The 15,079-nt window shown below is 37.4% G+C and overlaps 1 protein-coding gene across 5 annotated transcripts in view; it reads right to left on the bottom strand.

Annotated features, from left to right (window-relative positions):
* The window catches only part of CARMIL1 (capping protein regulator and myosin 1 linker 1), a 303,069-nt gene that overhangs the window by 49,812 nt on the left and 238,178 nt on the right, over nt 1–15,079 (bottom strand). For all 5 annotated transcript variants that reach the window (XM_057699574.1, XM_057699573.1, XM_057699569.1 and 2 more), the window contains 3 exons: nt 8,397–8,572; nt 5,176–5,263; nt 2,139–2,288 (listed from right to left, as the gene is read on the bottom strand). In XM_057699574.1, the coding sequence (XP_057555557.1) occupies nt 2,139–2,288; nt 5,176–5,263; nt 8,397–8,572 (414 nt within the window). The remainder of the gene's footprint in view (nt 1–2,138; nt 2,289–5,175; nt 5,264–8,396; nt 8,573–15,079) is intronic.

The following is a 15,079-nucleotide window of genomic DNA, read 5'->3' as shown; positions in this document are numbered from 1 at the left end:
CTCCTGCCTCTGTCTGTATCACGGCAACAAGACCGTTTTTATAAAATGGAAGCCACTCAGTGCTGGGTGTGCCTGCAGCATGGTTTGCCCTTTGTTTCACATGGTGGTCCTGCATCTGCATTTTTTTTTTTTTTTTTTAAGTACAAACTTCCAGTTATAATAAGTCCTGGTGCCATAAAGTACAGCATGGTGACTATAGTTAACAATACTATATTGCATATTTGAAAGTTGCTAAGAGAGATCATAAAAGTTCTCATCACAAGGAAAAAGACTAACTATGCATGGTGATGATAACTGAAATATTGTGGAAATATTGTGAAATATTGTGGAAATGATGTTGTGGAAATCACTACAATATATACATAAATGGAATCATTATGTTGTATACCTAAAACTAATACAATATTATGTCAACTGTATCTCAAAAACAATTAAATTTTAAAAAATGATTCTTTTCCCCCATCTTCACCCCACCTACTTTATTTAAGGAGAACAACTTTTTTTCTTTCACGTAACAAAAGCAAATTAGTCAATCAAACAAAAACAAGCTTACACAATTTAAAACCATCCTTACAAGAGCTAAGCCAATCTTTCTTAACCAACACTCCAGCATCCAAAACCACATAACTTATAAACTCAACAAAATACATTTTACTAACTCATGTTTCCTAAGACCCTTTCCAACTCACACACAACCAGATAATTCTGGCAGGAAACATGATATGTAGAGTTAATTTTTAATTTAAATCTATTTCCTATTACTTTTTTTCTTTTAGGGTTAGCCTAAGAGCTTTCCAGAATAATCACCCTATCATTACGTAGTGTCTATTGCCTCAAAATGTAAACAAAATTTAAAATATTAAACATACATTTGATAACATACTGGACAAGCAAGTTTTTAAAAACTTGGTAATTCCCTCTACATAGGCCAAATATATTTATAGATTTATAGAGTTATACAGAAAATTATTTATCATCCTTAGTTATACCAGAATGTTGCTTGAAATCTAAGATGATAATAATAGTTTATAAATAAGGAACTACTCAAAGCATTACATTCTCTTCTGGGCTAGAAAAATAGTATCAGTCACATCAGAGCTTTGGTTTTTAAAGTTAAAAACAAGTACCATTCCTTTACAATGGCTGCAAAGAAAAACTGTGAAAATCAGAAGCTGATGTAGAAACATTTGGTCACATAAGGAGACCAAACCTAGTCTCACCAGCATCCTCTCAGATTATAAGAAATTACTACTGATACAAATGAATATTTTAGTAAACCATAAAAACACTGAATACAGAGGAGAAAAACATTGAATACAGAGGTGTATACAACTGTTTTCATGGTAAAATGAGAGGTAACTATACTATTAATATAAACTTTAGAATAGCAAAATAAGGACTAATCATCCTCAGAAAAATGAACTATCAACAACCTGAATACTCTACTTTTATGGCCAGATGGAAGCACCATGTGGATACGCCATATTCCATCTTCTAAAACACATCAAGTTAATGAATGAGAATATGAACTAAACAGGAAATACAAATCTAGGAGTGTACCCCAAAATTGTGTAAAGAAAAAACAGGAGGAAGCAGATTTTAAAAAAACAAAACAAAACCCTATAGAACCAACTAAGAGATAGTCTTCCTATATTTTTATTCAAGGAAAAGTCCTTCCCCACATTTTTTTGAAGGCTTATTTATTTAAAGATATTTTCCTGTCACAAGTGATCTGTAAAAGGTAAATAAATAATTTCTCCTAATTAATTTAGGAATTCTCCCCCCACTATGGCTATAGGGACAGAGCCAAGTTTTATGTGTACTGCGATTTTCACAATTTTTCTTTTTTTGGGGGGGTGAGGTGGGTGGGGGTACTCTTCAAGAAAAGTTTTACAAAATTACAAATAAAAAGTGAGTTATAGGGCCTTCGTGGCACCTGAAAGTTAAGCTTTATCAGCTTCATTAACAGGCTCTGTACAGCAACAAGTGTCTGAAAGAAATGTCTCTGCGGCGAAGTTTTACTTGGTCTGGTTTGTAAAGGTGAGGTTTTCTTAAAAAACAAAAACAAAAACAAAAAAAAAAAAAACAAGAGCAAATCCAGTGAATGGGATAATGCTGTCGCAAAGGATGTGTCTTACCATACACGTATCCAGATCTTCCAGGCGCTCCATCTCTGTGAGCTCCTCCACCGTGATTATGGCGCGTTTAACCGGCTTCTCCTCAGCCAGTTCGATCTCCAAGGAATCTTGCTGAGGAAGGGTCTTGCCGCGTCTGCTGAAGTGGTCAGCCTAGAGAGTCAAGACACATCCAAGGAGAAATGAAAGCACTGAGGCAAGAGAACGGCAGGTAAGCTGAATTCCAGAAGACACCTTCCACAAGATGGCACAGTGAAGGATATTGTCTGCACGTGGTGAATGGAGACTCAAATTCACACTAGAGGAAGTTACCTCTTTCATCATCTCTCTTTGGAGGGTGGAGTATTTTAAACAAGAAAATATAAAACCTCCTTTTAAACACCTTTTGAGACTTCATTTGAAAAGTAGAGAGTTCATAAATCTTTGCCATGTTCATGTAAATATGCACAAAGTAGGCATGTATTTTTGTTTTCCAAAAGATGCATTATGAACATTTTTAGGAAGCTGGTGTGATTTTTTTCAACTTTCAATCTTCAATATAATCACAAAATTATATTCATCAGGAAGCACTCCAACCTTGTGTACAGAAAAGCCACCTTTATTTATATAATGTTACTTGCACAAAGATTCAGTTCAAGTTAATTTGCTCTTACATAAGGGTAAATTAGTAAATTAAAAAGTGAAGTATGATGTCATTGCCACCAACATTACTGGCAGAAATATAAGGGAAATTTAAACCAGAAAAATTACTGACACAGGGTAAATGAGGAGACCACTTAGTACAGAAGAAAATAAGACGTGTTCTTTTGTTCATTTTATATTTCCTCTGAAAAAAATGTCTCTCTATATCTAGCGCTCAGAAGTATCTAATGAGAGGAAATAAAATGGTTCCAACCTTCATTATTTTTAAAGGGCTGAAAGAATTTGCTAACAAAATTTTAATTATTGCTAGCTTTCACTGCTTTCACGTAATAAACATCATATTTTACATGGCTTATTGATTACCAGTGCTATGCTTTAGGTAAACTAAAATATTAAATGTTATGAGATACAATAAACTGGACTGAAATTAATAAGCTCTAGTGCTGAGCTGGTGCTTCACCAGGAACTCTGGAATGATGGAAACCAGTTGACAATTCCATGGACCTTTGGGAACGTTTCTAAAATTAAGTTGGAGAAAATAGTGATGTGATTGGAAAGCCTTTGAAAGCAGTGTTTCATTCTGAAGATACAATTTCTTTCACACAACAGTTAAGTTCTTGTCTTACAATCCAAAATAGCAGGAAGAAATTCAAAACGAAAAGTGCGTTCACACAATTCTTTTTCAATTATAAGAAGAAAATCTCAATACTTGGGTTACCAAATGCTTCGAAGAAGGACAAATGCAAAAAAAGTGAAAAAATTCGAACTTTCAGTGTAGTTCTCACATGCAGCCACATTGATACAATATCTAGTATTTGTGTCATCAAGTAGGCATTTTGAGACAGTCCCTGGAGCTGTGGGTTATCAATAAACTATTTCTATAAAGGATGTTTTGTTGATTTTGTTTCTGCTTATTAAAAAAAAAAGAAAGAGAAGAAAGGTTTGAATTGTGACCTCTCGACAAGGTTGTAGCTCTTTATTATGCCACAAACTACAAACCAGTGCTTCCTAAAATCTCTGTGGTGATGAACCAGTTCTTTGTATTTCCAATTTACCACAAACTATACACTAATAAAGTCAATAAAAAATTTTTTTTAATTTTAAATAACATGTGCTTGGATATCACTGCCATGTCAAATTGCTTTAGAAGTCTCTCCACACTTCCTCTTAGTTTCTGAACTTGCCTTGTCACGAACTAGTAACCATTCATTAGTGGGCCAGCTCCAGTTCACAGGCAACACTTTGAATAGCTAGAGACGTCTAGCTTATCTTTTAGATTTTAGAGAAGAGTTTTTTCTAAAATGATTTTTTCAAAATACTCTTTTGTCTGCCTCCTCAGAAGAAGCCGTTGCTGCTCCTGTGATTTTGGTGTTCTCCACTGTCACCCAACAACTCAATGCCATAAAACGGGGTATCTCCAGCCTACAAAATTAACCTGAAATTTTCCTCTGGAGAAAAGTCATGACTTTTTTGGGAGATTTCTACTGCATCATATCACTAATATTTTCAAGACACAAATATAGCCAGTTACAAAACCTTCATCTGAGCCTCAGAGGACTTCCTGAAGTTCGAGAAATATGAAGTTTCTGATATATTTTTCATATGTACTGATATCGGAAATATTTCTACCTGGTTTCTACCTTGATGTAGAACCAGTCTCTTGATGAAGAAAATTTTACTTTTTCAAATATCCAAAAGGCCTGGCTGGAGACTCAGCAGCTATCACTCACTAGAATATGTCCGTTTTATTCTTGCTCTCTCTTTGGACTCCAAACAGTTCACGTCCACCATGTTTTTAAGAATATTCCGTTACCAAATAATCATATCAGAGAACAACAAAACGAGCACAGATAAATTAAATACAGATGAGCCTTAAACAACACAGGTTTGAGCTGCGTGGGCCCACTTATATGAGAACTTTTTTCAGTAGTAGATACTACAGTACTACACGACCCGAGTTGGTTGAATCCTCAGATGTGGAGAGCCAACTGTAAGGTATACATGGGTTTTTCAACTGCAGGGAGGGTTCCTGCCCCAAGCTCCCGGTGTTGTTCAAGGGTCAACTGTAATCTAAAAAACAATCTCAATATTAGACCTCAGTCCCAACATCACCTCCTATCAAAATTTTTGACCTGTATGTATTATAAATGAACAACAACAATTCTGGATACCATCAGTCCTGCTTTGCCCTGCCTTTCTCTCTGGAGAAATTCTAACATGCTCTAGAACAGCTGGAAGCAATGAAGAAGAAGGAGGAAAACTAGGATTTTAACCCATAAAGCTGCAAAGGAATGAAAAGTAGAAAAGCAATCACATCCCCACGCGGGATGCTGTCCTACATCACCGGAGACCAAACCAGGGGTTAAGAGTTAGGGTTCAAGATGTCCACAGCACTTACCAGTTTGTGATGGCAGTGTGAAAGTGCATCCAGAATTTCATCCACGATTCGGTCAGACAGGAAGGAGGCCACTGTCAACTTCACTTCACTATGTGAAAATCAAAAGCACACAGGGGCATTTTAATTTGTGCAAGAGGGAAAAAAAAACTCACACCCTTGATACTATGTCGATAAGGTCAACTGTGATTTTGTTTCTGTCTTTGAAAACGGCATAGAAGAATGTGTGAACAGGGCTAAGGATTTCCAAAAATAAGCCTTAAACACTGCCATAAACACACAGGTAATAGACTTTCTTTACCAATTTCAACCTGCCTCTGCAATTTCAAAACTCAAGATTTAGTGGTAGAAATGAAAAACATCTGGATAAAGACAACTTAATGGGAATCATATGTACCATGTGGTGAGAACAATTCACCCATTGACATAAATGAAAACAAACCTGGGCTGGAGCAGATTAAGAAAATCTAGTCTGGTTGCGAAGACTTGGTTATTTCTTTCATACGCATATCCCCTGCCTTTCAAAACACTTTACCAATCAAATGGTACCATATTGAACTGCTTCTGCTTTGACTTCCCATCTACTTTGAATACTTACAAATTCACTGTTCTCTTGCCTGTTATGAACAGAAGTTATCAAAATGTTTTGTTTTAGTGCCTCTTGCCTAAACTAAAAAGATGCCCAGCCAACAAGGAGTAGTAGCCTGTAGTTTTTACTAAGAAATGACTCTGCCACTAAGGTTTCCATCAAAGGGCTGGTATTTTAGTCAGCATTTTAGCTATTTGGTATTCCCAAGAATTCAACTTCCATGTGTGTCTTCAGTCTAAATAGCCCTACCTAAATGCACACGTGCCTAAATGTGCACAAATGCACAGTACGCTGAAAGGTAAATGTGCTGGAGAGATGCATACCTATGTTGCAACACTGTCATATAATTTCAGCCTCCTTTTGAAGTCAATAACTTTAAAATTTTTCAAGCAGGGAAAGGAGTTATCAAAATAAGATTATTTAATCCTAAAGCTAAAGTTGAAAGTATATTTGTGTAACAGGGAAAAACCTTTCTAACCGAAAGGCAATAATTTGCATTGCGATATCTCTGCTCAGGAAGATTTCTGATGGCAGGGCAGAGGGGAAGCACCAACTCTTTGATGACTAAAGTAAAAATTTTCCTGGGCTACAGATAAAGGAATGTTTCTTTAATTGCTGTCTCTGAAATAAAGTGTCATTAGCTATGTGGTGTAACTAATACTATATTATTCCCCAGAGGTGTCCACTGATAAGATTCACCCGGGTCACTTACTAAAAATACAGATAACTAGGTCCCACCGCAAACCTCCAGAGAGGTCTGGGAATCTAAAGTTAACAAGAACTTCCTCTGATGCTTTTAGGCAGGTCTGGAAATTCTGCTTCCTCCTAAGACTGTAGAGTCAGCACTTTGTTTCTCTTCCCCACCTCTGCCTCTCTGAGGTCGGGAGGGATAGTTTATTTCAAATTGTAGCATCAAAAAAAGATTCTAAAAAAGAAAAAAATAGATACATGTATATGTATAACTGAATCACTTTGCTGCACACCTGAAACTAACATAACATTGTTAATCAACTATGCTCCAATATAAAATAATTTTTTTTTAAAAAAGCAGTTATTTTTACTGTTTCAGGACCATTCTATCATTTTGCTACTGGATGCTCTACTTCCTTCCTGACTGAACTTCCAGTTTTCAAAATTTTTAAAGGAAAAGCTTCAACCTAGCCTGCAAGTGTATATTTTCATTCTATCAGTACTCAGTATAATGCATTATAAAAAGCCAGCTAAGGAGTTAATGGACATATAACTGATTTGTTGAAGTGAGGAGTTCTATACTGCTATTCATCTTTTAGAATTTGCTCATTTTCAAGGAAAATGAGCATATTTGACAGAATCTGGTTATTCCAGGAAAGGCAGAATATGATCTACTGATGGTTCAATCCACTATTATGAAAAAATGGTGGTCAGTACATTTTTTTTCCTCCTTAATACTTAAGAGGCTTCAACAGAAATTCTGAAACTACAGATTACAGAAATATGTAAGCATACCTGGGCTACAGTTCATAAAATCACTAATCTATGGGGCCCTATAAACCCTCTGAAAGTCTTTTCTTAATTTCTCAAGTCCTTCCAATTGCCTTACAATTCAGTTGAACAGGCATTAAGATCTTTGTTTAAAAGACACACACACACACACTCACTCACTACACCTGTATCTTAGACCTGAAACTGTCTAGTTATTGCAGAACTCCTAAGCCTTGAAAGTTCTATAGTCTAGCTTTAAGGTTATGAGGCCTCGATATCTACATTGTGATGATATAATTTTTTGCATATTTTGTTTTTAACTCATTTTTCTTGTAGGCTGTCATCAAGCTACATCATTATGTGTCAGTACCTCTCTCAATTCTCCAGACAAAGGCTGTTGTTTTTGCTACATCTAATTATTCTTCTCAAGATTTGGATATGGTTAAAATGGGAAATTTTAAATGCTTCTGAATTTGGTTTCTAGTCACCTGATTCTCCAATTAGAAAATATAATGAGAATTAGCTGAGCTATATATAATGTAACACTGGTGATCATCCCAGAGTTTCTATGTAAAACTTCAGGAAAGTTTGTTGGTGATCACACTTTCTAAATACTTATACCTTGGCATATTTTTCAAACTTAATCAAACAGAAACCTATATAGACACTCCAGAGCACCATTAGCACATACTTAGTATCACAGACTCACCAAAAGAACCCAGAAGGAAAATATGGTGAGGTCTTAGTGGGCCCCTTTGCCTATTTATAGGCTGCACATTGTCTCAGAATATTTTGATGGTAAAAAGCGAACTGACCTCAGTCTTCAAAAGTTAGTGATTTATAAAGGTGAAAGGTAAGCTTCAGAAGCAGAGAAAAAAAAAAAAGGATTACAAACATGCACCCCTCTCTTAAAAAACAAACAAAAAAACAACTCTTAAGAAGAGCAGATAACTGTCTGTTTCTCAGTAACACAGGCATATCTGTGGTCATCTGATTTCGGAAATGCATTAAACCTATGCATTTATACACAGCTATATCTATATACAGTCACTGCCTCTTAGACTTGTCTAAATCCATTCTATACACATAAAGCCAACAATAACACTCTTCACAGCTGCCTCAACGGCATTCACAGACATTGCAGTGCCTCGGTTTATGAACATTATAAACCTACCTAATTTTGTTAAGGATATCAATTCCAGACTGCTCCAACAGGACATTTTTAACAAAGGTACGTGGGATGGAAATCTTTTCAGTGCTGGCATGAATCAAATCTTGTCGAATGTGGGCTTTTTTCATCACATTGGGACAAAGATTCTCGGCAGCATCAACCATGGACTCAAGCAATGCCTGCAATGCAGCACAAGAGGAGAGAGAGATGATGATGACACAGTCCCGGAGGCACCCGCCATAAAACTGAAAGGTGGTTATATATGAGGCCGAGCTCTCAAGGAACAGGGACACAACAGAGTCCCAGGGTGTGACCAGGGATTTGGAGCTGCCCTGGGCTGACTTGTGACTGCTGGGTGATCACTGATCTCAGATAATCACTTTAAATCAGACACTTTGCAGATCCACTCAGGCTTCACGCTGGCATCTGAAGTGTGGTGGTGTGCTAGCTGTACTTAACACAGGCATTCGTGATAAGATTTAGAAAGACACATATACACCAATTTACCACACCGAATTGTTCTCCTGGGTGTTAGCAAATAAAGTTACAGATGTCCCTAGAAAATACATCAAGTTAGAACTCTTGTGCAATTTCACAGAAACCTTAAATCAGGGTGAACCATTCAATAGCTCCATCGAAAGAGCAGTTGTAGCCAACCACTGTAACTATTGCTAGTTTTCCACTTTTAAACGAAAAGCTTTAGTTAGGTAAAATTATAATTGTTATAAGAACAATAAAAAACATGAATAACAACAAAAATATTTACTTTATAAACGACATTAATAATAACAGTCAAAACCTACTTACATAGCACTTCAGAGTTTTTTAAACATTTCTGCACATTTTATCCTTCCAACATTTGTGAAGATGGGTAAAGAAGCTATTCATGTGATCACCATTTTATAGTTGAAGAATGTGAGCTAAGGGAAGTTAAATTATTTGCCTGAGATGAATGACACGGCTGTTAAGTGTGGAAAGGGCACCCAAGTTAGTGTCAGACCTAAATTTGAATCCTAGCTGAGTGACACTGGGCTAAGTTACTGATCTCTCAATTTTACTTTCCTCATCTGTAAAATGGCAAATAAAGTTCTTGCTTCATAGGATTATTGAAGATTAAATGATATTACATATGTAAAGTGTTCAGTATCATGTCTAGCATACAATAAAAGTTCAGTATATCACAGATAATGTTATTAATCTGTTGTCTAGCATACAATAAAAGTTCAGTATATCATAGATAATGTTATTACTGTTTTCAAAGATGCCAATCTTCATGATAAGATTCCAAGTTTTGAAAGCCAAGCGTGATCCCATTAATATTCCAGTATGAAAGGGACTAATGGAGCATTATTATGGAAAGACTAGTCTCTCTGCACATATATTCACATGCAAAGCACAATCCCAATAGTAAAAATTCTAATTATGTTGTAGAATGAGCAGCAGAGCAGCAGGATGTTTATAAAGACCTTGTAAAAGCAGGAGAGGAGAGGTGGGAGGCAGCCACTTGAGAAGTTTCCAACAGCCACTTGTATTCTGACAGCGCTCTGTCCCTATTAGAACTCTGACTTATCACTGATTTAGGACATTATTCCAAGAGAGCTACAAGCAATGCCAAATGAGTCAGTTTAACACAAATCATTTTCCTCTTTGGCATTAAACACATTCTGTTCCAGATGGAGCAGCAGTCCCGCACTCCTGGTAAGAATGACCCCCAGATATTAATATGCTGTTTGAATTCTGTCAAGTTCATCAACATCGCCGTGACTTTCTGAAAGGTCCCCTGCATGACAGTGCTAATTCAGTTGGAATGAACTCCAGACCTAAAGAGAGAAGCCTGGCTTCTGATGTAGACCCAGACACGAAATTTCTGTGGAATGCTAAGTGAGCAGCATTAAGTGAATAACCTTTGCAGATCTCTGCTTTCTCACCTATAAAACTATTTTTTAAGCTCTTTATTGGAATATAATTGCTTTACACTCTTGTACCAGTTTTTGAGGTACACCAACGTGAATCAGCTGTATTTATACATATATCCCCATATCCCCTCCCTCCCGTGACTCCCTCCCACCCTCCCTGTCCTGGCCTTCTAAGGCATCAACCATCATCTACTTGATCTCCCTTTGTTATACAGCAACTTCCCACCAGCTATCTATTTTACATTTAGTAGTCTATCTAGGTCTATGCTACTCTCTCGCTTCATCCCAGCTTCCCTTTCACCCCTTGCCCCCCCAACCCCGTGTCTTCCAGTCCATTCTCTGCATCTGCATCCTTGTTCTTGCCCTGTCACTGGGTTCATCAGTACCTTTTTCTCTTTTTTTTTTTTTAAGATTCCATATATATGAGTTAGCATACAGTATTTCTTTTTCTCTTTCTGGCTTACTTCACTCTGTATGACAGACTCTAGGTCTATCCACCTCATTACATATAGCTCCATCTCATTCCTTTCTATGGCTGAGTAATATTCCATTGTATATATGTGCCACTTCTTCTTTAACCATTGATCTCTTGATGGGCATTTAGGTTGCTTCCATGGCCTAGCTATTGTAAACAGTGCTGCAATGAACATTACGGTACATGTTTCTTTTTGGATTATGGTTTTCCCTGGGTATATGCCCAGTAGTGGCATTACTTGGTCATATGGTAGTTCCATTTTTAGTTTTTTAAGGAACCTCCAAGCTGTTTTCCATAGTGGCTGTACCAGCTTACATTCCCACCAACAGTGCAGGAGAGTTCCCTTTTCTCCACACCCTCTCCAACATTTATTGTTTCTAGATGTTTTGATGGTGGCCATTCTGACGGGTGTGAGGTGATACCTCATTGTGGCTTTGACTTGCATTTCTCTAATGATTAGTGATGTTGAGCATCTTTTCATGTGTTTGTTGGCCATCTGTATGTCTTCTTTGGAGAAATGTCTATTTAGGTCTTCTGCCCATTTGTTTCTCGCCTATAAAATTATTCCCAAGGTCTCTTTCTGCTCTACAAATCCACCATTGTGTGACTCTGACCCTATGAAAGGGAGTTTCATACTGCCCCATGCATCCAATTTGACAGATATTTTGCAGTTAGTTCCCTACCACCACCTCTAGCCCAACACTGACCAACAATATAATGTAGCACTTTATACTCTACGAAGTAATTTCATCCATGGTTTCCTTTGATCCATGTAATAACCTTGTGTGTGAAGGGAGATTTTAGCAAACACATTTTATAGATGAGAAAATTGGGGTTTGGAGGAGATACATGACTTGCTCGATGTCACTCAGCTGTTACTGGAATAAGTGAGATGGGGACTCAGGTCTTTCGTCTCCTACTCTTGTTTCCTACTCCAGCTACACTTTTCCAATACCCTGCCCATTGCCTGAAGGTGTGTCCCATTCCTCTCTCTTCATTACCTACAATTTTCATCCCCTGAGCCCTTGAGTCAACGGTATCTAAGGCTGCCATGGTGGACTTTCTGGTGACAGGGCTGGTAGAAAGGGGAGAAAGGATCACAGGATAAATTTATAATGCAGCCCCTGACCACTTCTTTGTGTCTAGCCCCCAGCTCAGGTCCTTAAATAGCATCTCCTCCCAAGTCCCATGGCCCTCTGCACACCAAACCATATTCTTCAATATCCACCCTTCCCAGGGCTTCAAGTTACTACCTATATTCCAATGCTTCTCAACCAAATGTTTACCTACAGCCACCTACCCAATACATATGTAATGCATATGTAATACAGCCTATCAGGAATCTCCACCTGGATATCCTACCATGACAAGGTCAACTACCAATATGTTTTGCCTACCCTGAACCCCACCTAAACAGTAACTGCAACAGCAAAATCAACCGTTCTTGCAAAGTTTTTATTGTGAGGTATGGTATAAAACTAGGGCAGAAATTTGCAAGTCTCCCTACACTCCACCAACCTCAATGCTTTCTGCCACACCTATCTCTAAAACATGTTACATTTACCCCTAACATGTCCTCAAAAGTGGAAATATGCCCAAAATATTATTCATTAGCACAGAATAGAAATCCCTGCAAACTCTGGTAACTGCTCAACTGGCTAGCCTCAGTTCTTGTCATATCTCTATATTTCCCTTATAACTATTCATATCCAGTTACAGGGCAGTTCCACACAGGACCCAGGCTCTGTCTCCATGCTTTGCACAACTGTTCTCTTAGCCTAGAATCCTTTTCCCCCTCTGTAGCCAGAATAAACCATTTGTACTCCTCCCTACTCAGCTCAGCTCAAGCTTCACCTCCTGGAGATGTTCTTACTCTTGTTGCCTCCACGCCCTTCACACTCCAAGTTGTGTTTGATGATCTCGAAGCATCCGGTGGGGACTTCAGTAATCAAATGTGTTATAAAACGCTAATGGTCAAGAATTCAGTAACTTTTAGCCATTTGGGGATCAAAGAACTCCTTTGAGAATCAATGCACATTCATCCAGAAAAATCAGTATGAAAGTTTGCATGTAACTTTGGAAGCTCATGGAGAGCTTGAGGCACCAGACTCCAGATACACAACCTGTACCTGATAGCAACTGTGAAGCCCTACCCTCTCTCCCCAGGGCCTAGCACACTTCTTGGAACAATCTCTAAGAAACATATAAAAAGTATTACCATCCCAGGAACTTACTGAGCATGGGTTCTGAATAGCCCATCACTTTTCTGTTGATTAGTGATAACTCACTGAAGGTAGCATTCCTAAAATTTGCATAAATGTATGGGTCCACTTCTGGGATCTCTCTGTCATATTGGCTTGTCTACCTCTGCATACTGTCCTAATTATGGTAAGTCTTAATATGCGGTAGGGCAAGACTACCAACCTTCTTGTTCTTCTTCATGAGTGTCTGGGCTATTCATTTTGTTTGTTTTGTTTTAAATTATTATTTATTTATTTGGTTGTGCTGGATCTTAGTTGTGGCTGGCAGGTTCCTTAGTTGTGGCATGCAAACTCTTAGTTGTGCCATGCATGTGGGATCTCATTCCCTGACCAGGGATATAACCCGGGCCCCCTGCATTGGGAGCACAGAGTCTTATCCAATGAGCCACTATAAAAGTCCCAGGGTTATTTTTAAACACTGCTTTTCCATCTACTTAGAATTAGCTTTGTCAAGTTCTGTTAAAAACCTGCTGGAATTTTTATTTAAATGTATCCAGTAACAGAGGAGTTTGGAAAAAACTGAGAACTGAAGAGTAAGACTTAACTCTTCTATCCATAACCATGGCACATATTTTACTTTCTTTTAGACTTTCTTTAAAGTTATTCAATGAAGTTTTATAGGTATTTTTCATTGAAGTGTTATAAATCTTCTTCTAATTTATTCCTACGTACTTTAAATTTTTCTGTTTCTATTTTAAATGGTGGCTATTTTTAATGACATTTGCTAACCAATTATTGCTGACACATGTGAAATGCAGTAGATTTTTATATATTGGTTTTATCTCCAGCAATTTTATCATACTAATCCTTATCATTTACCTGCAGATTCTTTCCGGTCTTCTTTGCAGACAATCATAAAATCTACAAATCATGATAACTTTTCTTCCTTTTTAATGCTTACACTTCTCAGCTCCTTCGCTTGTCATACTGTACTGGCTGAGAGTCTCAATACGATGCTGAACAGGTGGTCATAATGGACATCTCTGCCTTATTCCTGATTTTAAAGGACATATTTTTCTCTCCCCACCCCCCAACCCCACCAATTTATTTCAAAAAAATTTCAGACCTAAAGAAAAGTTGAAAGAATGGGATAATCAACACCCAGACCCTTCTCCGAAAATTTACCAATTTCTAATAATTTGCAATATTTTCTCTTGCCTCTCTGAATCATTTAAAGCAAGTTGTAGCATCAAGACCCTTCCCTCCTAACTTTTTAAATTATCATGTGCTCAGCTCATTAATTTCAGCCTTTTTTCACTTCTGATATCGGCATTTAAGACCATTTATTTCACTCTAAGTACTGGTTTAGCAGCATCTTACAGATTCTGATATTACTAATTACATTATTATTTACTTCTAAGTATCCTCGAATTCAAATTACGTCCTCCCCTTTGGCCCTTGAGTTACAAGTAATTTTTAAATTTATAAACATGTGAGGTTTTTTTTCCTTTTTTAAAGTTTTTGTTATTAATTTCTAATTTAAGTGGAACCAGAGAATACAGCCTTTGCAAATTGCTGAGATGCTCTTATAGACCTCATGTCAACTATGCCACGTATCCTTGAAAAGAACTGATCACCTATCACTGATGTGCTGCTCACATAGGTCCACTAGGTCACAACTGAGGATTCTGTTGTTCAAATATTCTTTATCATTACTTTTTAAATTTACTTGACCTGTCAGTTGCTGGCAGTCATTCTGAAAGACCTCTACCATAATGATAAATGTGTCAATTTCTCTTTGTAATTTTGTCCACTTACTCTTATATATATAAAGCTCTATGATTAGATACATACATGTGAAATTATCTCTGGCAAATTGGACCATATGTCCTTATTCACTGATCTATTTTATCTCTAGCGATGTATTTTCGACTGTATCACTAGATTGATTTTGAGAGAGAGCGCTCCTCCTGGTGTGGAACTGAGCCTTGTAGTACAGGATGTTCAGGATCATTATCACCTGCCCCCACCAGCTGCTGTGACAGCCCCAAACCATCACATACATTTCCTAAGCCTCCTCTTGGTATGCAGTAC

The sequence above is a fragment of the Hippopotamus amphibius genome, chromosome 11 (assembly GCF_030028045.1).
Source record: "Hippopotamus amphibius kiboko isolate mHipAmp2 chromosome 11, mHipAmp2.hap2, whole genome shotgun sequence".
NCBI classification, from domain to species: domain Eukaryota; kingdom Metazoa; phylum Chordata; class Mammalia; order Artiodactyla; family Hippopotamidae; genus Hippopotamus; species Hippopotamus amphibius.
Note: the sequence above shows the minus strand (reverse complement) of the source record. Positions and strands in the feature narration are given on the sequence as shown.